This window comes from Acinonyx jubatus, chromosome B3 (genome assembly GCF_027475565.1).
Source record: "Acinonyx jubatus isolate Ajub_Pintada_27869175 chromosome B3, VMU_Ajub_asm_v1.0, whole genome shotgun sequence".
Classification (NCBI taxonomy): domain Eukaryota; kingdom Metazoa; phylum Chordata; class Mammalia; order Carnivora; family Felidae; genus Acinonyx; species Acinonyx jubatus.
In genome coordinates this window covers 59,794,564-59,816,538 of record NC_069386.1, presented here as the reverse complement: position 1 = coordinate 59,816,538, position 21,975 = coordinate 59,794,564, and the positions used below count along the sequence as shown (strand labels likewise).

The following is a 21,975-nucleotide window of genomic DNA, read 5'->3' as shown; positions in this document are numbered from 1 at the left end:
TTTCACATACTCAGCCTTCTTTGACTGAAACAGAGCAATGGCTGGAGAGCTAAAGTCAAAAGGAAGCTCTGAGGGCAAACTATTAGCAGAAGCCCACAACAGGAAGATCTAGGAACTGCAGAATATACCACAGAAAGCAAAGTGTTACAAAGATAGGTTTAATTCTAAATGGTAGAGTTCTCAATTATTTCAATGCATAGAACTGCTAAGGAATTTGACATTGTATGCCGCATCACACAGCAAGTCAGTGGGAAATGAACAATTTTTCTTAGCAGCCAATCCAACAAAGTAAGTTGGATTCAGGCCGATGCTTTCAAAGGACATTCAAAAATCAAGGGATACTAGAATAACCTAATATTCAGAACAAAAGACCTGTCCTCAAATCTGATCATAAAACTTTGGAAAAGAAATAGGGGACAGGTACAGAAAGGAAACCTTGAATAATATCTGGGTTCTAATATTGGTATTTCTATTCTCATCCTTTTTCAACTATACCAACTACAGTCCTTCAGGCCGTTACTGAGTCAAATAAATAAAATTCCCCTGAACAAAGGACCTATGATTCCCTATTAAATCATGAGACCCACAGTTTATGCACATGATTTGATTACTAACCTCATCTGAATCCAGAAGGGCTGGAAGTGCTCTGCAGAGAGGAAAATACCAAAATGAACAACGTAAAGTCATAAATGGTTCATAAAGGAAATTATGAATACAAGTTAAAGCCCTTTCAATAATTAAGATCTGCATCTTATTAATGGGCACTTCAGGGGGAAAAAAGCAAATATGAAAACAGAAGAGTTACTGGAATTGTACAGAGAAAAACCATGTCCTGCACTGTAACAGGGCCAATATTTAGTCAAAAATATAGTCATGGAACTAAAAAATCTCAAAAGGATTATCCTAATGATTTTGGGAAAGTGTACAGCTAAATCTTTCTAAGCAGAAATGTCATCTGAACATATAATCCTGATTGTTTGTATACCATTCCTTATTTTTAACATCTTTTTAACATTTTTAATATTCTTTAATTTTCTATTAGCATTCGCATTAGCATGTTCTTCAGCTCATTTACTTAAAATAATAAAAGTTATACTAACTGAAATAGGATTCTTATGATAACAATTCAAAAACTTACACATCTGTCACAGAAGAAGGAACATTCTCTTCTACCCATTTCAAATCATCTTCCTGCTGGAAACATACAAATACCAGTGGTTACTAAAATGCACCAGATAATACATGTCAAGTGAGGATCTAAAGAGGTCTCAACATTTTTAAACTTAATCTTTTGAGAATTCTGAAGTAGTATATTCACATAACAATTGTGAATTGTGACTGCTAATAATTTAAAAAATTATATAGTCAATACTTTAAAAAATCCATGTAAGTGTAATATAAGTATGTAAGTGAAATATAAAATTATGTCTTTAAATGCTTTCTTCTCAATGTTCTAATACCTAAGAGTTTGCTTCCTGTAAGTTTTGCTCCTTAAAAGTGAGATAAATTCTAAAGCCCTTAATGTAGACTGCATGCATAGTTCTAAAAAACAAACAAGAAACTGCTGAATGAAAAAAAATCTTGATCTTTACTACAAATAGCATCTTAGGTTAACAGGGCTATAACTTCCATTGATGAAAACAATTAAATAGAACCATCAGACTAGTCTGAGGTGCCTTTTCATGACACGGTAACAAACCAACTAGGTTAAAGATAACTAGATCTTAGAATGAGAATCACTTACTGTTTCTGTTTTTAAAAATAAATGTAATATATATTAAAAGATGTATAAAGCAAGCTTAATTACAGCATAGATCTAAAAAATCATTAAGGCCTATGTACAATTACTTACTGCTTTGTTTACTTTACTATTTCCATTTGGTTCTTGTTTGGTACTTCTCATTTTCATTCCTTCTGCAGAGTGAAAACAAAGTAGATGGGTTAAGTGTATCAGAGACCAGCAATAATTTCAAACATGGATTCAGAACTTTAGGTTTATGGACCCTGATTTATACAACAGCTATTTCTCTACTTTTATGCTAGAAGTTCAAAGCCAAATTTCCAGCTCATCCAGTAAGCAAAGTGTACATTTACTGTGCAATTATTCACTGAATTTATCATGGCTTCACCTTAATATTTATACCCTTACTTTTGATTCCCCCTAACTTCACCACATACCAAATTGAGAAACAATTGTACAACAGTTGTAAAATAATAAACTGTATCAAAGTATCTTGATTTTGATACTCACAAACTGTTATATTTGCTTTACTCTATTTCTAAAAACCAGAAAATGATATTTAAAGCACAAATCAATTTTATCACTACCAAAGCTTTCTTTTAGCATAGGTTCTTTTTGTTCATCTTCTTCCTCTTCCTCAGACAATGGTGAAAAGGCAAACCTGACAACGGAAAGAAACAAATTAGAAAACTACAAGAAATGCTACACTCTCTAGATTTTACAGACCTTATTACTGAAGCTGCAATGAGTCATTCATAAAATTATTTTAGTGAAAACAAAATAATTCTTCCCCTTCAGAAAGCTCTTATTTGCCTTTATTAGCAAGAGAAGCAGGACAGTATCACATTTACAAGTGCAGGCTCAGCCACATATTACCTGGGACTTGACACAAGTTACTTATTCTCTGTGCCTCAGTTTTCTCATCTGAAATTGGGGATAAGACATTACTCATAGAGGTGTTTTATAAAAAGTAAACAAGTCATTTCAAAAAGTGCTTAGAACAATACCTCACACATGGTAAAGCATTTACAAGCATATATTACCACGAAGAGGAAAGTAAATTCTCATGTAATTTAAAATCTCAGCCTTTCAATTTGTAGTTAAGAGACAAAGTCCTGACCTTGTATGTACCAGGTAATTTAAAATCTCAGGTTCCAAGTGGGGAGCTGAGAAGATGAAGGCTTCATCTGGTACATCTAAGATATCTTTCCTTTACAACTTCCAAGAGATTCAGCAAAGCAGCTGCCAGACAGATATCTCCTAGAAAGCTTCCACTTTGAACTCACTCTGTACTTACTGTTGTCTCTTATTTTAATTCTACTTTGTTTTTAAAATCACCCTTTCATGAATTAAAAAACAAAAACCCCACAGAACTCTTTAAAAGCTAGGAGTAACAGGGAACACCCATAACCTATTAAAGGATAATTAGCAAAAATTAACACTAGATATCAAAGTTAGTAATACTTGAAAAGCACTTTTTAAAATTCAGAATAAAATGAGGAGGCCCACTCTCAATGCCTCAATTCAATACTATACAGGAAAGCCTAACCAACACAAGAAACAGTAATGAGGCAGCAGTGTTAGTTGGAAAAGAAAGAGTAACACTGTCATTACTTTCAATAACAATCAATCTAATGGGGAAATCTAGAAATTATCAGAACTAACAAGACAACATATGAAGGTTGATGGATATGATATATAAAAATCAACAGCATTACAAGGCTCTTGGCTGGCCCAGTCCATAGATAATGCAACTCATGATCTCAGGGTTGTGAGTTCAAGCCATGTTAGGCGTGGAGCCTACTTAAAGTTTGGTTCAGGTCATGATTTCACGATTCTTAGGATTGAGCCCCACATAGGGTTCTGCGCTGACAGCATGGAGCCTGCTTGGGATTCTTCCATCCACCCCTCCTTCCTTCCCTCCTTCCTTTTCCTTCCTTTCCTTCCTTCCTTTCTTCCCTTTCTTTCTGTCCTTTCTCTCTCTCTCTCAAAATAAACATTTCACTCATATATGGAATTTGAGAAAGTCAACAGATGAACATAGGGGAAGGGAAGGAAAAATAACATAAATAAAACAAAGAGGAAGGCAAACCATAAGAGACTCTTAAATACAGAGAACAAACTGAGGGTTGCTGGAGGGGGGTGGGTTAAATGGGTGACTGGCATTAAGGAGGGCACTTTGCCGGATGAGGACTGGGTGTCAATATGTAAGAGATGAATGCATCACTGGGTTCTACTCCTGAAGCCAAAACTACACTGTATGTTAACTTGAACGAACGAATGAATATACAAATAAATATTAAAAAATTTAAAACAGTCAATAGCATTCCTACATTTTTGCCAAAGCCACATGTATTATTTTAAAAGGGTGCATCCATAAGAGCCATAAAAATTTTTAAATATTTTAACAAAAGTTATAAAACAGGGGGGCCTAGGTGGCTTAGTCAGTTGAGCATCCAAGTCTTGATTTTGGATCTCATCATGATCCTAGAATTGTAAGATTGAGCTCTATACTAGGCTCCACGCTGAGGGTGAGGCTCTCGGGGCGCCTGGGTGACTCAGTCAGTTAAGCATCTGACTCTTGATTTCATCTCAGGTCATGATCTCATGGTTCCTGGGATACAGTCCCACATCACAATCACCGCGGAGCCTGCTTGGGATTCTCTCTCTCCCCCTTCTCTCTACCCTTCCCTTCCCGCCCCCCCTCAAAAATCAATAAACTTAAAAAAAAAAGTCTCCTCTCTCCTTCTGCCCCCTTCCCTGCTCATGCTCGCTTAAAAAAAAAAAAGTTATAAAACATAAAGCACTAAAAAGATTAAAAACAATAGGACATACCATATGCAAGGATGGAAAAAATATATGTAACTTCCCTAATTAACCTATCAATTCAATTAAATTCTAATCAAAATCCGATAAAGGTTTCCTACAATTAAATAAACTAGTTAAACATTTTATTAAAGAGAAAAGACCCAATAGCAATGGATATTTTCTAAAAAAGAAGATTAAGGGGGAAGACACATATGAAGACTTATCAGTAAACTAAGATAATTTGAGAAAGTGTACTACTGATGTAGGATCAGAGGGAGAGAAAAAAGCAGAATAGAGAACTCACAATTAAACAATTCTTGATGAATAAAAGCACAACTGTGAAATTTTGAAAAAATCATAGAATAACTTTAGACTTCACCTTAAGCCAGGAAAAAATTTCTTAGACAAGACACAAAAAAAATGGGGCACCTGGGTGGTCCAGTCAGTTGAGCATCTGACTCGGCTCAGGTCATGATCTCTACAGTTCATGAGTTTGAGCCCCACACTGGGCTCGCTGCTATCAGCAGAGAGCCAGCTTCAGATCCTCTGTCGCCCTCTCTCTGCCCCTCCCTCGTCTGCACACTCTCTCAAAAATAAACATTAAAAAGAAAAAAAACAATGGGAATGCAAGCTGGTGCAGCCACTCTGCAAAACAGTATGGAGGTTCCTCAAAAAACTAAAAATAGAACTACCCTACGACCCAGCAATTGTACTACTAGGCATTTATCCAAGGGATACAGGTGCTCTGTTTCAAAGGGACACATGCACCCCCACATTTATAGCAGCACTATCAACAATAGCCAAAGTATAGAAAGAGCCCAAATGTCCATCAATGGATGAATGGATAAAGAAGATGTGGTACATATATACAATGGAGTATTACTCGGCAATCAAAAAGAATGAAATCTTGCCATTTGCAACTACATGGATGGAACTGGAGGGTATAATGTAAGTGAAATCAGTCAGTCAGAGAAAGACAAAAATCATATGACTTCACTCCTGTGAGGACTTTAAGAGACAAAACAGATGAACATAAGGGAAGGGAAACAAAAATAATATAAAAACAGGGAGGGGGACAGAACAGAAGAGACTCATAAATATGGAGAATAAACTGAGGGTTACAGGAGGGGTTGTGGGAGGAGGGATGGGCTAAATGGGTAAGGGGCACTAAGGAATCTACTCCTGAAATCATGGTTGCACTATATGCTAACTAATTTGGATGCAAATTTAAAAAAATAAAAAATAAAACAAGTTAAAAAAAAGACAAAATATACAATATATAAAGGAAAAAAATAACAAATTTGACTCCATACTTCCAACTTTTTCTATGGCCAAAACACCATTCAATTGTTCAAAGATAAACTAGAAGAAAATATCTGGAATGGTTGGAACAAAATATTGGAATCTAAAATATATAAGGAATTCCTACAAATCAATATAAAAATGATCAATAAGCTGATAAGGAAAAAAAGTCAAAGATATAAAAAGCTGACTGGCAAAAGAATAATACGACCAGTAAATACATAAAGACATAAAAATTTAGTCTTAAATGCAACTAAAAATACAGTGAATATTCTCATTTACCAGATCTGCAAAAATTAAATAATGGGGAAATAGGAAGGTAGAGGAGAGAGCTCCTCTCACACAATTGTTGGTAGATACATAATTTGTTTCAGATTTTTTTGAATGCAATCTGATTTTAATATGTGAAAAATTATAATATGCATATCCTTTATCCCAACAATCCCAAGTCTTCTCTATTTTTCTCAATTTTCTTAACTTTTTTTCAAAGAATACAAACATTAAATGCATAATACGAAAAGACAGGCTATTTTCATGGGATAAAAAGATATCATTTATCTCACACACACAAAGAAAAATGTCACTTATTTTCTTTCTAAATCTTTTATTGGTATGTCTGATTATAAAATTATCCGTTTAGTTATACTGCCTCATCCTTTCCTTCTTTGGTGATATGGTTGGGTAATATAAGCTCTTAACCATCTAAACATAAATGGGGGTGGGAGGGTAGCGTACCAAAGATATAGATATTCGCCAAATAAAGATAGCCAGTTTCTAAATAACTGAGATTTGCCAATAGCTGAACAAAGCAAATTCACATACAGACTTTTAATTCCCAAGTCTGTCACATAAGTTTTCATTTTACCCTATTGTTACAAAGTAAGCTGGTCTACTGATCATAAAAATTGTTCTTTCTTTCCCAACACTAGACAGATGAGACCCTCATTACAAGTGTCACAATCTATCTACTTCTTTACTCATATACATACATATTACCAGAACGTGTCAGAACCGAAAATCACCTTGTATCAATTGATTCAATTCCCTCACATTATATGAAGAGGAAACTAAGGCCCAGAGAAGCGAAGAGAGGCAACATGCCAAAAGTCACAGTGCAAATAGGAGAGTTGGACAGGAACCCACTTCTCTGGATTCCAGACCCAGTGAATATCCTTTCCAATATATGACATGGCCTGGACACTGTCACCCACTGAACTACCCCTAACTGATGACATGGCCATTCAATGGTTAGCAATGTAAATAAGAAGTGTCCAAGAACCTCTGGTTGTTTGCAGATGGTCGCCAGAGAACCATGATGACAAACAGGATCATGGAGAACAGCAACCGCCAGATGGCATCATCCACCCACAGCTCCCGCCAATCCTACCAAAAGGGGGAGAAGCACATTTTTATACATAATCTTAACTCATTTCACAAAGTCCTTAGCAGAGAACAAGAATCATTTATTTATTCGTTCAACTTATACAAACTAAGGCCCTGCTATGTGCTAGGCACTGTGCTAAGTACAGGGAATAAAAAATAAATGAACACTGTTTCTTCCCTGGTAGTGTTTATTGCTAAAGAAAAGGCACCATACTTTGGTGCTTACACTATGTTTCCTATAGCTCTGAGAATCTTTAGGGAAGGACTTTTATACAAGGTAAGAGAAAGTAACGTTATGTTATTTTTTATAGTTTTCATTTTATTTATTTTTACCAGCTTTGCTCTGGCTTCCAAAGAAATGTTTTGCCAGTCTCTGTGCTCAAATCTTAAGTACAGGGCTTCTAGTGAGTAGTGTTATTCACATGTACTTAATGTTTTGGACTCTGGATTTCTTGTTGAAACTTTTTAGTTAAGGAAAGATTGGGTTATGACAAACTATGACGATCATTTATAACGTTCTCTCTCACTATTGGGATATATAGTCAGTCCTTTCTCCCAACGTCTACCCAAAAAACCCATAAAACAAATCTATCATACTAAGCACAGTGTTAATATAGAATACTTAGGAGGAGGGAAGGATTCTAACCCTCAAGAGTGGAAACCTAACCCTAATTTCCTAAAAGGTATGAACCTTACCATTGTCATCAACATCATTGTCTGTGTATAGAACAGTACACTATTCACAAATGCATGTGTTTATAACTCACCGACTGACAAGTCACTATCCTGAACTTCATGGTTGTCCAGATGATAAACACAATAGATGCTAACAGGAAATGAAAAACCTGGTCACAGTATGAATATTAGTTTACATCCCTAATTACATTCTCTGAATCTAGTTAAGTGGAATCCCACACATCCCTAACTCCCAATACATCACAATCATTTTCTCTGTTATTTTAACACATTTATTCAATACAAATTTACTTACAACTGCTGTAAGCAAGGCCCACAATTCATACTCTAGCCAATTCTTTCTGTAAAGAATAGTTTTGTTTACCATTTGGCTACTTTAGTCATCCTCAGAATTGGAAAAGAAGGTATTAGAAACATGGCTTTTTCCAGCATTATCAATAATATGATTTTTTTCCTTTTCTTTAGCCTTAGTATAATAATGCTAATTTTTCTTTGGTTGGTCGGATGGAAAAAGAGGTTGATAAAATGACTGCAAGACAAACAGAACTGTTGGTTCCAATTATAGGCCAGACCTCTTTATTCCTGGTACAAAAGCCAAAAGCCCGGCAAATTAGCCTACATGGGCTATAGTCTATGCTAATGGATATGTGTAACGAATATGTTATGCACGTTTAGTGATATATGTAAAGCCAATATAATAGCAATGTACACTAATCTAAAATCTAAATACAATTCTATATTTATTTTAATAAAACCAAATAAGCAAATATTAACATCTTCTAAAAGAAATTTAAATGCTGTATGGTACTAGTGCTCACTTGCCTCAAAAAAAAAAAAAAAAAAAGAATATCTCAGAAAAACAATGGAGATAGGAGAGAGATATACCAAGAGTTGAAATTATATGTAGTTGATCTTCACTTATTAAAATAAGTGGTTCTAAACTTTTTTTGTACCACAGACCCCTTTGAGAATTTGACAAAAGTGAAAGACAACTTCCCCAAGTGAAATGTACAAAACTTTTTATGTAATTTTAGAGAGCCTACCTATGGACTCTCAGGTTAAGAATCTCTGTTCTAAAAGAACTGCATTTAAACAAGCAGGGAGCAAGTCTCCAACTTACCTGCCACTGCCAAGATAAGTGTGTTGGTAAAATGTCGGTACAAAGAGAGTTTTACAATGTTCCTCCGAAGTTTTAACAGCTTCATTGTTTGAGTCAGGCTAATAAATATGTGTTTGCAGGTCAAGGAAATCAACATTCAGAAAAAACAATAAGCTAGTAAACTAATCCTTATATTTCTTTGAGAATCTGGGGTCAAACTGACAGAGTTATGGACACCAGGCCTAACAGCTCTCACTCTCAACCTCACAAATACCCCAAGCCTCACCATGATTAATAAGAAAGTCTTCATTTTCAATGAGACTTAAAGAGAACACAAAACCCAGAGAAAATGAGAATGCAAAAGAGAAGAAAAAATAAGAGGAAAAACATAAAGGAGAAATAAAGATAGGAAGAGGCTTTCTAGAGAAACAAGGAAGAAGAACCAAATGAAAGACAAAAGGAAGAAAATGAAATAAAAATGAGTTAACAGGCAAAAAACGGGAGTTAGCATCCTCTTTCCTCTTTTAAAGTAGTGGCTCTGTTCTCATTGTCCTAGCTAATCCAGTCTAGAGTCACACATTCATGCCCATAACCTCCCACAGTTTATACTGTCCCCTTGTGCCTGCCATCAGTTGCCTGAGTTATCCTGAATGAAAAGGACCATACAATTACAAACTGGCTGAGAATCCCACGCAGTTAGGCTCTAAAAGCAACAACTCTCCATTTTCAAGACATTATTCTTAAGTACAAGCTGCTGCACAAAGATAGAGGAGAACTAATGACCAATATAGACGATTACCTGCTCTGATGTTCAACTTTCAGAATGAGGGGCAGATATGAAAGCAAGTGTGTTGGAGCTCACTTCTGCCCTTTAACAGAGCCTTGGCTGCTACCTAATTACCGGGTCATCTTCTTGTATGGTCCAGTCCCTCTCCCCACATTTCTCAATATGCGTGGTAGAGGTTCACAAAGCACCCTTGAAAGATACTGACCTAGAAAAGCTTCGGCCTTTTGGGCCCAGGATACTTCAATTTCAAACATTTTTGATATAGGACAATCCCCCCCAAATTCACAAAATTACAACTTTATTTACATTCAGCCTTTTATAACAGTCACAGTCCATCAAGACTATAATATCACATCAATTATATATAGGACCAAATAACACAAAAACCAAAATAAATTTCTAAAAATCCCCAAAAGACAAAAGTCCAAACACCCGAATAATAGGTCAAGTCCCTAATAAACAAATGTTTACTCTTGAAAAGCAAGAAAAGATTAGTCAAATAGAAGCTTGTTTGTTATCTGCTGGTTGACTTCTCCTGTAAATGAATCAATATTTATCTCAAAGAACGGAAGTCTTCAAACAATCCCAAATCTACTTTTAAATTAGAGGATTAAAACACTTATCCTGTTACCCTGTATGGGTTAAAATCTGCTAAACCTACTTAGAATTTTAAGAGAGTCAAACAACCTGGGGGCGCCTGGGTGGCTGGGTTAAGCATCCAACTTCGGCTCAGGTCACAACCTTGCAGCTTGTGGGTTTGAGCCCCTCATCAGGCTCTGTGCTGACAGCTCAGAGCCTGGAGCCTGTTGCAGATTCTGTGTCTCCCTCCCTCTCTCTCTGCCCCTCCCAGTTTATGCTCGGTCTCTCTCTCTCTCTCTCAAAAATAAACATTAAAAAAAATTTTGCTTTTATATAAAAAGGAGTCAAACAACCTCATATAGTTCCTAAAATCATATTTTAAGAATCAAAATACATACATAATTTTCAAATGATTTAATAATTGCCAGAGGCTGAAAGAAATAGCAGGACCAGAGCAGTCAGTGATTCTAACACTAAGAGAGATAACATTAAGCCCAAAATTGAAGTGAAATGCTTATTTTTAAAAAAGCCAGAAGCTTTTATCTTGTGCTCAGTCTACAGTCACCAACTCTTACTGCAATTTTTAAAATTAAAAACAAAATAACTGCTTACCTGAGCTCTCAGTTCATTAGAATGAAAACACCCTATTCCCAAAGTAAAGAGTAATCAACAAAACCGGTAAAAACCATTTGCAGAAAGATCAATGGAAACCCATCTCCAAGGGGAGAAAATGGACCACCATCAAACAAGCCAATGAGAAGGATATCCACCAGCACAGGGCAGTGTCTAGGAAAGCCAAGGGGATAAAGGCCAAGGAAGCAAGATCAGTCTGGGCCTGCAGACAAAGAAAAAGAGGTGGTGAAAAAGAGATGTCTAGAGAGCACAGAGAAGAAACCAGCACATGATTCTGCATTTACATAATCATCTGGAATGATTTTGCATTCAAACTAAAAGAAAATAAGGAATACTTTGTACCTACACCATTCTTCCCTTCTGACAAACGATCACATTGAATATACAGCTGTAAGCATTTCACACAAACTGTTGATTACAATGTCAATACAATAAAACATGCTGCTAACTAATAAGAGGCAACCACCACAAAACTCCTAGCATGCTAAGATCCACGTTAAGAAGTGACACACTGAAAAACTGTGGTGTTACAAGCCGACATTCCATTCTATCTCCTATCATTGTGATTTTGGCTACATGTCTAAAAAGACCGTTCACATATTTTAAAGTACTGCAGCATTCATATATTAAGAATTACTAATTTCCAGAATTGAAATATAATGTAAATCTATAAATAAGAGCATACCCCAAAATAAAATGTAAGGCAAATTATCTGTCCCCAAAACTATGCTGTTTGTTTCACACATTTATGTATATAAGCTGCTATTTATATAACCCTGATTGCCCAATCACCAGGACATTATTGAAAGGATATCCATAAAATAATACAGGCATCAATTGATGAGAGGGCCAGGTTTCCTATCAGAGCCAAGGGATAAGAAAAAGACTACAGCAGCATAAGAAAGAAAACGAGATAGAATTAAGATTAAAATTGCTGAAAGTCGAAGGAAATTACATAGAGGACAGTGTGATATGAAAAACATATATGCATCCATAAAGAGTTTTATTTTTTGGGGCAATTTATTGCAAAACTTACAGAGCTCAGTTTTCTTGAGGGCAAAGTCAAATTTACAGTATTTGCCACCATGAATCTAATGGGTTAATGCTGGGAGTAACTTTTAAATAAGTAACTGCTGGAATGACCAAGTTCTTCTTCACATTAATCCACCTCTAACATAAATTTCTTTATCATTTATATCTCAGTGCTTTGGTTCCCTTCCTGGCAAAGGGCATGATTTTATAATCCTCAAGAAGGATGTGAAACATTTAGTTGCATTTTTAGAAAAGCCTTTGAAACTCAAGTGGTGGTTAGCAAAGAGCACTGCCACTTTAAAACAATAAAAAAGATTATGGAGCAAGTACATGATTACCATGTCTGCCCCTTACACAAGAATGAGAGCCCCTGTCTGGGAGGAGGAATAAATAGCAATATGGGGACAGGAGGGAAAGCATTCATTCCTGGTCACACATTAAACTTACAAAGCTCTAATAGATTAAAAAGAAAATTTGCATTATACATACATTTTGAAAATCAGAGTTCTAAGGTGACTTAGAAGAAAAAGCCCACAGACATTTCCAATTCACCCTTTCAAGACAAAAACGATATATATGAACTGACCACAAATACTCAGATTAAGCAGTACTGACCCCAGTAACTCTGAGGACCCCTTCCATTCCAGAGAACAAAAGATAGAGGGCTCCTGCTACCACAACTTTGTGAAGAGTGACTCCAAGTCGAGGCCTAAATAGAAGAAAGCAAAGACAAGAGTTGAATACCAACGCTACAAACTCCAAAATAAGCTAAGTAACAGCAACTCATGTTGATTAATACAGGCCTACAAGTTAGCAGAGATAAGCCAGACATACTTGATGTATCTGAGGAAAAAAAAAAAAAAAAGGGAAGAACAGATAGTCTTAAACCAAGAAAGTGAATACCAGAACTTTAGATCTGGCCCTGGTTACTACATTTAAAGTTTTAAAAAAAGTCATTTTTATTACAGAGAATTTTCAAACATTCAATAGTATAATGAACCCCTCTATATGTATCATCCAGTCCCAAAAACCACTAACCCATGGCCAATCCCGCTTCATACAAGCCTCATCCACCTCCCATCATCCCATATGATCTTTCAGCGTATTTTTTTTTTAATCAATAAGGACTTTTTAAAAACCTAACCACAATACCATCTTCAAATCTAAAAATTTTAACAATATAAGCAAATATCCTATTGTAACTCATTAGATAACCTGTACAGTTGTAAGCTCAGAATCCAACAAAATATAGTCTTCCAAACAGGTTCTTGAAGAAGTCTTGAATCCATGACATTCAAAATGCCACTCAATCAGAATCTACATTTAAACAAGATCTCCACGTGATTCATTAGTGCACTGTAAGTTTGAGATGCACTGCTGTAAATCATGTCTACCTAAGCCTAAGTGATATTTGTGCTTGTATTTTTTTGTTATATGCTAGCAAAGTTCTGTATGGGCAAGGATTTTTCTCCCTACTGTCATATCTTAGAAATCTACTTCCTGGAACATAGGAGGCACTCCAATATTTATTAAATGAATTAAGTAACTTTACAAATGAAACCCACCCCATTCCCCTTATCCCACTGAAAGCAAAACTCCTTTAAATGAATAAATTAAAAGAATTGAAACTCAAGTGTGCCTGGGTGGCTCAGTTGGTTAAGCGTCCGACTTCAGCTCAGGTCATGATCTCGAGGTTCCTGAGTTCGAGCCCCATGTCGGGCTCTGTGCTCACAGCTAAGAGCCTGGAGCCTGCTTCAGATTCTGTGTCTCTTTTTCTCTCTGCCCCTCCCCTGCCTATACTCTGTCTGTCTCTCAAAAACAAATAAACATTAAAAAGATTTTCTTTTATTAAAATTCATTTATTTAATCTCACTTAAAGCAAGACTACTTGAAATAACTGTCTATACCTGGCTAATTCCAACTCCTCTGCTTCTATTTTCTCTCTTGAAGTCACTCCAATCAAGCTTTTATCCTAGCACTTCACCAAAACGGTCTTGTTAAGGTCACTTACATCTCCCATGAAGTTAAACCCAGTGGACTGCTCAACCCTCTTGATACAATCACTCTCTCCTTGAAACAGTCTTCAGGTTTGCTTCTCACCACAATGGTCCTTCTCAACTTCCTCTGGTCTAATTCTATTTCATCTCACTGAATTCTAAAGAATTAAAATTGTTCAAGGTTCAATCCTTTGACCTCTTTTCTATAAACACTCACTTCCTTGGTGATCACATCCCAGTCTCATGGCTTTACATAACATCTATATATTGATGACTCCCAAATTCATATCTCTACCCTACTCTCTCCCCTTTATTCCCTTTGGGCATCTAACACCTCCTAATATTCACTCTACTCCAAACTTATTCTATCTAAGGTCTTCCTGAACTCATAAATATCAATTCCACCATTTCTTGCTCAGACCGAAACAGCTGGCATCATCCATGATTCCTCTTCTCTTTCACATCACACATTTGATCCATCAGAAAATTCCATTGGCTCTACCTTCAAAATATACACAGAATCTGACCATATCTTAGGATCTCTTCTTCTAAGTGTACATATAGTTCCCTCATCACCTTGAGATCTCTGCTTAATTGTCACTAAGTGAAGCCTTCCTCGGCCACTGTATTTACAGCTGGAAGCTCCACTTCTTGCTTGGCACTCTCTAAATCCTTCCCCTGCTTTATTTGCTCCATAGCACTTATCACTGAAATAAATATTAAATATTTTATTCATTTATTTTTATCTTTGTCCCCTCCCTCCACAAATGTAAACTCCAAGTCTTTTGTTTACTTGCTATATCCCCAGGGCCTAAAACCCTACCTAGTATATAGAAGGCACGCAATAAAATTTTTTGAATAAAAAGTAAATTATTTTCAGACTGTTTTTTCAGACTGAATGACATTCCCATGAAAAACTGTGATTTGCAAAAATATTTTGGAAGATTAGAAGTCACTGCAATTTCACTCTAAAAGTTTGATGTTTTAATTGTCATTCATTATATTGCAGATTTTCCTGCAAATGCTCCTTGGTTCTAAGAAGTGAAATGAAACACTTTACATTTCCTGGCTTTTATATATCTACAAAATTTCAGGTAACTGTCTTACTGCGGTTCTTACATCAATTCTTTCAGAATTACAATGGGAACCTGAAATACTGATTCAATTTAATCTGCATTTTAATACGTTCTTCCATATAAAAAGTTAATACTTACTTGACTATGCCATATCCGAGGCTGACTATGATGACCAGGGTTCGAGCCAGTGAGCGTTTAACTGCTGATAGCAGCTCTGCAAGGATCAGAGCGCCCTGAACTGTGAGAAAGCAGCAGGAAAGGGTGCTATAATCTAGGTTTGGAAAAAGGCGCGACTCTAGAACCAGAACATAGAGCTAGATCTCTAACAGTCGTCAGAATAAGCATTGGGATTATCCTGTTCAAAGAGAATACCTCTCTTGCAATTTTTACAAGTACACAAGCTGATTTTACTTACCTTGTTCATGTGAACAGCAATCTGGGTGTGCTCAAATCACCTTCCCTCCCCAACCCCACTTCACTAAAACCTCAGGAGAACATCTCACCTACCTGACAGTTTCGAACACTTAGGAACTTTCCCCCATTTTTAAAAACTGAAGAACACACATTGAAAATATATAAACACATTGAATATATACAGTGAAAAGTACAAAATACACAGTTTTCAAATCATTTTCACATCTACTATTTTCACGCCCTTTCAAAGACAGGGGAAACTCTAATTAGTAATCTTACAACAATAATCATTAAAGCTTAAATGTCTGATGAGAAAGAACCAAAACTATCATAAAAAACTTCGGTACAAAACAATTTCTATCATTACCTGTTCACTTTAGTAAACCTACGCACCCTCCTATTTTCCTGATATTACTGTATTTTACCAGTTCTTGGATTTTAACATCTTTGAAATCAAAGTATGTCCTACAATCAATGGTTATCTTACTATAAAATTGGCAGTAATTATTTCTTTTTCAGATGCACATAATAATGGTGCCTTAAAAATCAAGGCAATTGAGATTCAATGATGGTAATAATCTTACCCAAAATGGCCACTACTATTGTAACTTGTATATTTTGGTACCATCACTCTTAAATCACTGAACCCATAAGTTATAAGGCTAAAAACAAGAGTCACGATCATAATGATTATGCTTAAGTTATTCTAGTAATTAAGTAACTGAGAAGTTAAAACCATTAATGACTGCTGATCTGAGTTAAACTGTCACATGTCTTACCTGCCAATCATTCACAAACTGGTGAACATTTTTTGGTTACACACCTGATTCTCCTTTGTATCGAATATTCTGAAATTCTGCATAGAAGACAGCTTTCTCAAGCATTCCCAAGAAGATGACAGCACCAATCCAAAACTGAATTCTCAGGAGATCTCTCCAATAGCAGGCAGACCATGCCAGCCACAGAACACCAAACAGGACATATACGATGCACATCACCATGAAAAACTGTCATCCAAATGGGTAAGAAATAAAAGGGAAAATTAGGGCCAAGAGCCAATCTGGAATCAATACGCAGTCTTAAACTATAAAAAAAAAAAAAAAAAAAAAAAAAAATTCTACCCTCTAAGAATTTATCTCGTTGGAGTTCCATATTAACGTAAAAAAATGATCTCCTCTTGCATATTGAGAGACTACCTAAGGACCTATGAATAAGAGTAACCGCTCTTCTGCATTACAAATGCATTTTCAGCTCACTATGTAAAATCACACAAATGAAGATAACACTAAAGAGGAAAAAAATATGGCAGGGTTATGATACATCTGAAGGCAATGAAACATAACAAAGTGGAAAAACTATGAAAGGGAAAAGAAGAAAACCATGAACAAAGGAAATCTGAAAATAGAGTAAGGATATTCCCATAGACACAGACACACATGAGGCAGTGTCATCATTTAGTTACTTTAAATGGGATCAGAAACTATAGGGCTGTAAGAAGTGCCCTGCTTTGGATTCTAGAGAGAATGTGAGATGTGAAATTATATGTCAGGTACTTTCCAATTCTGAAATTCCACAAGTCATCAATCTCCTCATTCTACAGATGAGAAGACAAGGCACAGAGGAATTCACGGACACTCTGAATGTCACAATCCAGTAAGAAATACAGAACTACAAGCAGTATTTTCTGAACTGTTCAGGAAAAATTCTTTAAAGAATATTGCCACAAAACATGGACAATCTTTCAGGTTAACTCATGTAATGTTAAGGTTAAAGAATGTAAGTTCACTTACAATCATCAATGGATATTCTTCAAGCGTGAGATATTCATACGGACCCTTCACTTCAACAGTCACTGCCAAAACACAGTCCTCAGAATTAATGTAAAGGATGCAGAAATTAAACAAAAACGTTGTGCAATATTTGATTGATGAAATTAATGAAAATCTCATTGGGTTATTTACTTTTTATCATTTCAATTCTGGTGAATATTATTTATAGAGCACTCTGAAATTCACGAAGTTTTATATTCTCAAGGTTCATGCCGTGTACCACACAAACCTCCACTCTCTGCTCCAGTCAGTATCCTAAGTGGAAAAGCCCTCTGTTCCCATATACACATCCTTTAAAGACTAGAATGAATGTATTTCCTCCACAAAGCCTTCTGTGAGCTGCCCACTGGAACTATAACCCATCTCCTCTAAATTCTAAACACCTTTCATATATACTTTTTCTTATAACACATCACTAATGTGCTTTGAAAGGTACAGGACTTCATTCCTTCATTCTGCTGTCCTCTTTGTCTTCTATCTATCTTTATCTAGATTTTCCTATTTATTTTTTTTACCTATTTCAATTTTATGTGACTTTGCGACATTAATGTATCATTTTCAGAAGGTACGTAATAAGTGTTTAATGATAGTAACAAGAATTTAAAGACAGATTTGCCTTACTGAAGCAAAACTATGACTACGTTTTTTACTATAGTGATATAAATGATATCTATATCCAGAGACAGACTAATAACTGTCTAGTCAATGAAAATTTCCTAGTTTTTATCAAGCAAAAAGGACATACCATTTTTAAAAGTAAACCTGGTCCCCCTCACCAAAAAAAGTAAACTAGGTCCAACACTCATATAAATGAGCATCCCACAATAGCAATAATGAAAGTTTTAAAACAATTTTTAACATTTATTCATTTTTGAGAGGCAGAGAGAGACAGAGTGTCAGTAGGGGAGAGGTAGAGAGAGGGGGAAACACAGAGTATGAAGCAGGCTCCAGGCTCTGAGCTGTCAGCACAGAGCCCAATGCGGGGCTCGAACTCACAGACCACAAGATCATGACCTGAGCTAAAGTCAGACGTCTAACTGACTGAGCCACCCAGGCTCATACATCATAAAAATTTTAAGCAGACTGGTTATTAAATCTATACCTTCTTAACTTAATAAAAGAGCAAATAAAATAATTATTTATTATTTATTACACCCTTTGTTTACTCCATGCTAGGGGTCAGCAAAGTACAGCACATGAGCCAAATGTGGTTATCCACTTTTTATAAATAAAAGTTTTATTGGAAAACAGCCTCATCCACTTACTTACATATTATCTAAGGTTGCATTTACACAACAATGGCAGAGCTGGGCAGCTGTAGTAGACAGAACATTTACTCTTTGGCCCTTTAAGAAAATTTGGCTACCCCTTGCTCTATGCCACAACATAAAATAACATTTATTAAGCACTTATACACACACTACAGAAAACAGGAGATAAAAAGATACATAAGATGTTTTCTGCTAGAAGGGACAGTAGGAAAGCAATATAGAGAACTATCCCTCTGAGCCAGTCCTTAAAGGATGAATGTGTATTTCCCAGGACAAAGTAAAAGGCCATCTGGGACGAGGAAACAACATGAACAAGGACAGGCGTGAAAATGAGTGATATATATTTAAAGAACACGTAGTCTGAGGCTGCACATAGTACCATATAGTAGCATTTTGAAAAGAAAGCCACAAAAGGTAAACTGGGACAAGCTGCAGAGTTTTATAAGCCTTCCTGCAGAATGTAAACATTTTACAGGCGATGGGGAAACATCAAGGATTTACTGAAGGGAAAAAAGATGGTAACAGTGTTTTCGAAAATTCTAGGAATTTCACACGGTGTAGTTAAGTCCATGCTTCAATGTATCTTCCTCCTAGCTCCAAACAATAGATGAATAAAACAAAACGAGGACATAAGCTCGAAAACAAGATAAATACCTCCAAATATCAAAACTGAACAAAAACTTAGAACAGTATATAAGGCTGAAGCTATGGTCATGTTTGACTCTGGGCCCAAAAAGCAAGCTACGGCAGTTGGGCTCGAACTTGGGAACAGCGAGATCATGACCTGAGCCGAAGTTGGACACTCAACCAGCTGAGCCACCCAGGCGCCCCTCCATTCTTTTCAAAGAAAGAAGGCTGAAAGTAAATGTTGGCAACTGCTGCCTTAGATTATAACTTACTAGAAAGCTGTGGGCCTAGAAATACAGGAAGATACACATATGTCTTAGGCCCAGAAACTGTGCCAGGCCAGCTGCTGGCTTACCTAGATGCTATACCCCATATAACTATGGAGCATAAGAGCCACCTCTGGATTAGGAATTAAAAGCATTCAACCCAAGAAACTATAAAAAACTAAAATTTTAAATTAAGTCAAACAAAAGAAATAACGAAATAGCAAATACCAATAGTTTGTTGGTTTGTTGTATAGTAAAATACAATTCTATAAAGATTTAAAAAGTTAAAAAAGTAGACACAAAGACAATAATAAGAGTGAAAAGAGAGGGTGCCTAGGTGGCTCAGGTGGCTGAGCATCTGACTGTTGGTTTTGGCTCAGGTCATGATCTCATGGTTCCTGAGTTTGAGCCCTGCATCAGGCTCTGCTGACAGTACAGAGCATGCTTGACACTCTTTTTCTCTCCCTCTCTCTGCCACTCCCCCACTTGCACACTCTTTCTCTTTCAAAATAAAAACTTAAAAAAAAAAAAAAAGAATGAAAAAAGCTACAGATACTTATTTTTTTGCAAAGAAATACTATTAATAACTTCACGCCAATACAGTTGAAAACTTGAAAGATATGGACAATTTCTCAAAAACGACACTGATTCAAGAAAAAATAGAATCACTAAAAAAACAACATATTATTAAAGAAAATTAGTCAGTTGTTTAAAATCTCTATGGAGGAAGGGAAAAAAAGAACATTTGGCCAAAACACTATCATAAGTTCTACAAAACATTCAAAAACTGGATAATCCTACCCTTACAAAAACTACTCCATAGAATTTAATACAGGGGACATTCTCCAACTCATTAGACTAGCATAACCTCGATGCTAAAACCCATAGATGACAGTATGAGAAAACAAAATTATAGGGGCACCTGGATGGCTCAGTCGGATAAGCGTCCGACTTCAGCCTGGGTCATGATCTCACGGTTTGTGAGTTTGAGCCCTGCACTGGGCCCTGTGCTCTCCATGCAAAGCCTGCTTCAGAGCCTCTGTCCCTTTCTCTCTCTGCCCTTCTCCTGCTTGCTCTCTCAAAAATAAATAAAACATTTTAATTAAAAAAATATGTCATAAAAAAAAGAAAAAAGAAAAGAAAATTATAGGCCAATCCTACTATGAACATAGACCAAAAATTACAAATAAAATTCTGGAAAACAGAAGCCAGCTGTGTGTGTGTGTGTGTGTGTGTGTGTGTGTGTGTGTGTAGGCCAAATATTGGCATCTCAGAAATTCAAGAATGCTTTAACATTAGAAAATCAATTAATATAATGTATTACATTAAGAGATTAAGTGGGGAAATCTATATGATCAGTTAAATCAACACAATCAAAACAGCTGATAAAGCTGACCATTCCTCATACTAAAAAAAAAAAAAAAGGGCAGAAAAATATACACTTAGTAAACGAGGAAAAGAAACATCCTTAACCAAACACAGAATATTTTGAAAAGTCTACAATAAGCGTAATTGTGAAATGTGCTAATATTGCCATTAAAGTCAAGAGCAAGAGAAGTATGGTCATTATCACTGTTCCTATTCAATATTCTACTTGAGAAAGGAGGGGTGGAAAGAAAACTATAAAGAAGGAAGAAGCAAAAAAAAAAAAAAAGAAGAAGAAGAAGAAGAAAAACTACAGAAAATAAGACCGGTTAGTAAATGACCACAAAATTCCAAGTAAGGAATGGTGACCCATGAACTGGGTTAGTAAGATTAGAAAAAACACTAAGTAAAACTGAGACATTAAAAAATTACCAAACTCAATTAATTCAAAAATTTCCAAGTTTTGAGTTGGTAATCAAGTTTTGCCAAGTCTATTTTCAGGATACTGAAAAGATAACACCAATTAAAAAATCTAAAAATAGGAAGATCAAATGAAGGAAAATGAAGAAAGTACAAGCGAAGTACTTAAGACTGTCTGATACACAACAAACATTCTTAATTATTCCCTCCCTTAAAGCAATTTTACACTACCCATTACACATGACACAACTAGATAATACGAATGGTAAAGAGGAACAAAATGTACTTACTGGTAAAAAGACTATTAAGTGAAGTTTCTTTTGAGGATTCCTTTGAGGATGAAATGCCAACATGTACAATAAAAATGTATGGTGCATCTTGCCAAGTTTTCAGTGGATCGTGCATTGCCTGGAGAGAGAAAAAAAAGGACATCATATCTACAAGTATTAAAACCTAAGAACACATGTTAATATGAAAATCTTGTTCCAGAATGTGCCCAGGAATATGGCTGAGTTCTTCATTTCCATTCATTAAAATAGTGGTAGGCACAATAAAACAAACAGGTTTATAGTACATACAATAAAGTAAGACTATAAGGTACTAAAAGGATATGTTATAGCTTTATGCACAAAAATCACATACTTAACACT

General features: G+C 35.8%; 1 protein-coding gene across 2 annotated transcripts in view; it reads right to left on the bottom strand.

Annotated features, from left to right (window-relative positions):
• Positions 1-21,975, bottom strand: part of TMEM87A (transmembrane protein 87A) — a 39,614-nt gene that overhangs the window by 3,141 nt on the left and 14,498 nt on the right. Inside the window, exons 7-19 of one of the 2 annotated variants that reach the window (XM_015064891.3) lie at positions 21,616-21,733; positions 17,338-17,399; positions 16,371-16,554; positions 15,272-15,371; positions 12,676-12,769; positions 11,843-11,914; positions 9,051-9,159; positions 8,002-8,060; positions 7,131-7,234; positions 2,329-2,402; positions 1,853-1,914; positions 1,139-1,194; positions 616-646 (exon numbers count right to left, since the gene is read on the bottom strand). In XM_015064891.3, coding sequence (XP_014920377.1) covers positions 616-646; positions 1,139-1,194; positions 1,853-1,914; positions 2,329-2,402; positions 7,131-7,234; positions 8,002-8,060; positions 9,051-9,159; positions 11,843-11,914; positions 12,676-12,769; positions 15,272-15,371; positions 16,371-16,554; positions 17,338-17,399; positions 21,616-21,733 — 1,125 coding nt within the window. Of the gene's footprint in view, positions 1-615; positions 647-1,138; positions 1,195-1,852; positions 1,915-2,328; positions 2,403-7,130; positions 7,235-8,001; positions 8,061-9,050; positions 9,160-11,161; positions 11,231-11,842; positions 11,915-12,675; positions 12,770-15,271; positions 15,372-16,370; positions 16,555-17,337; positions 17,400-21,615; positions 21,734-21,975 lie in introns of both variants that reach the window. The other variant, XM_015064892.3, reaches the window with a different exon arrangement.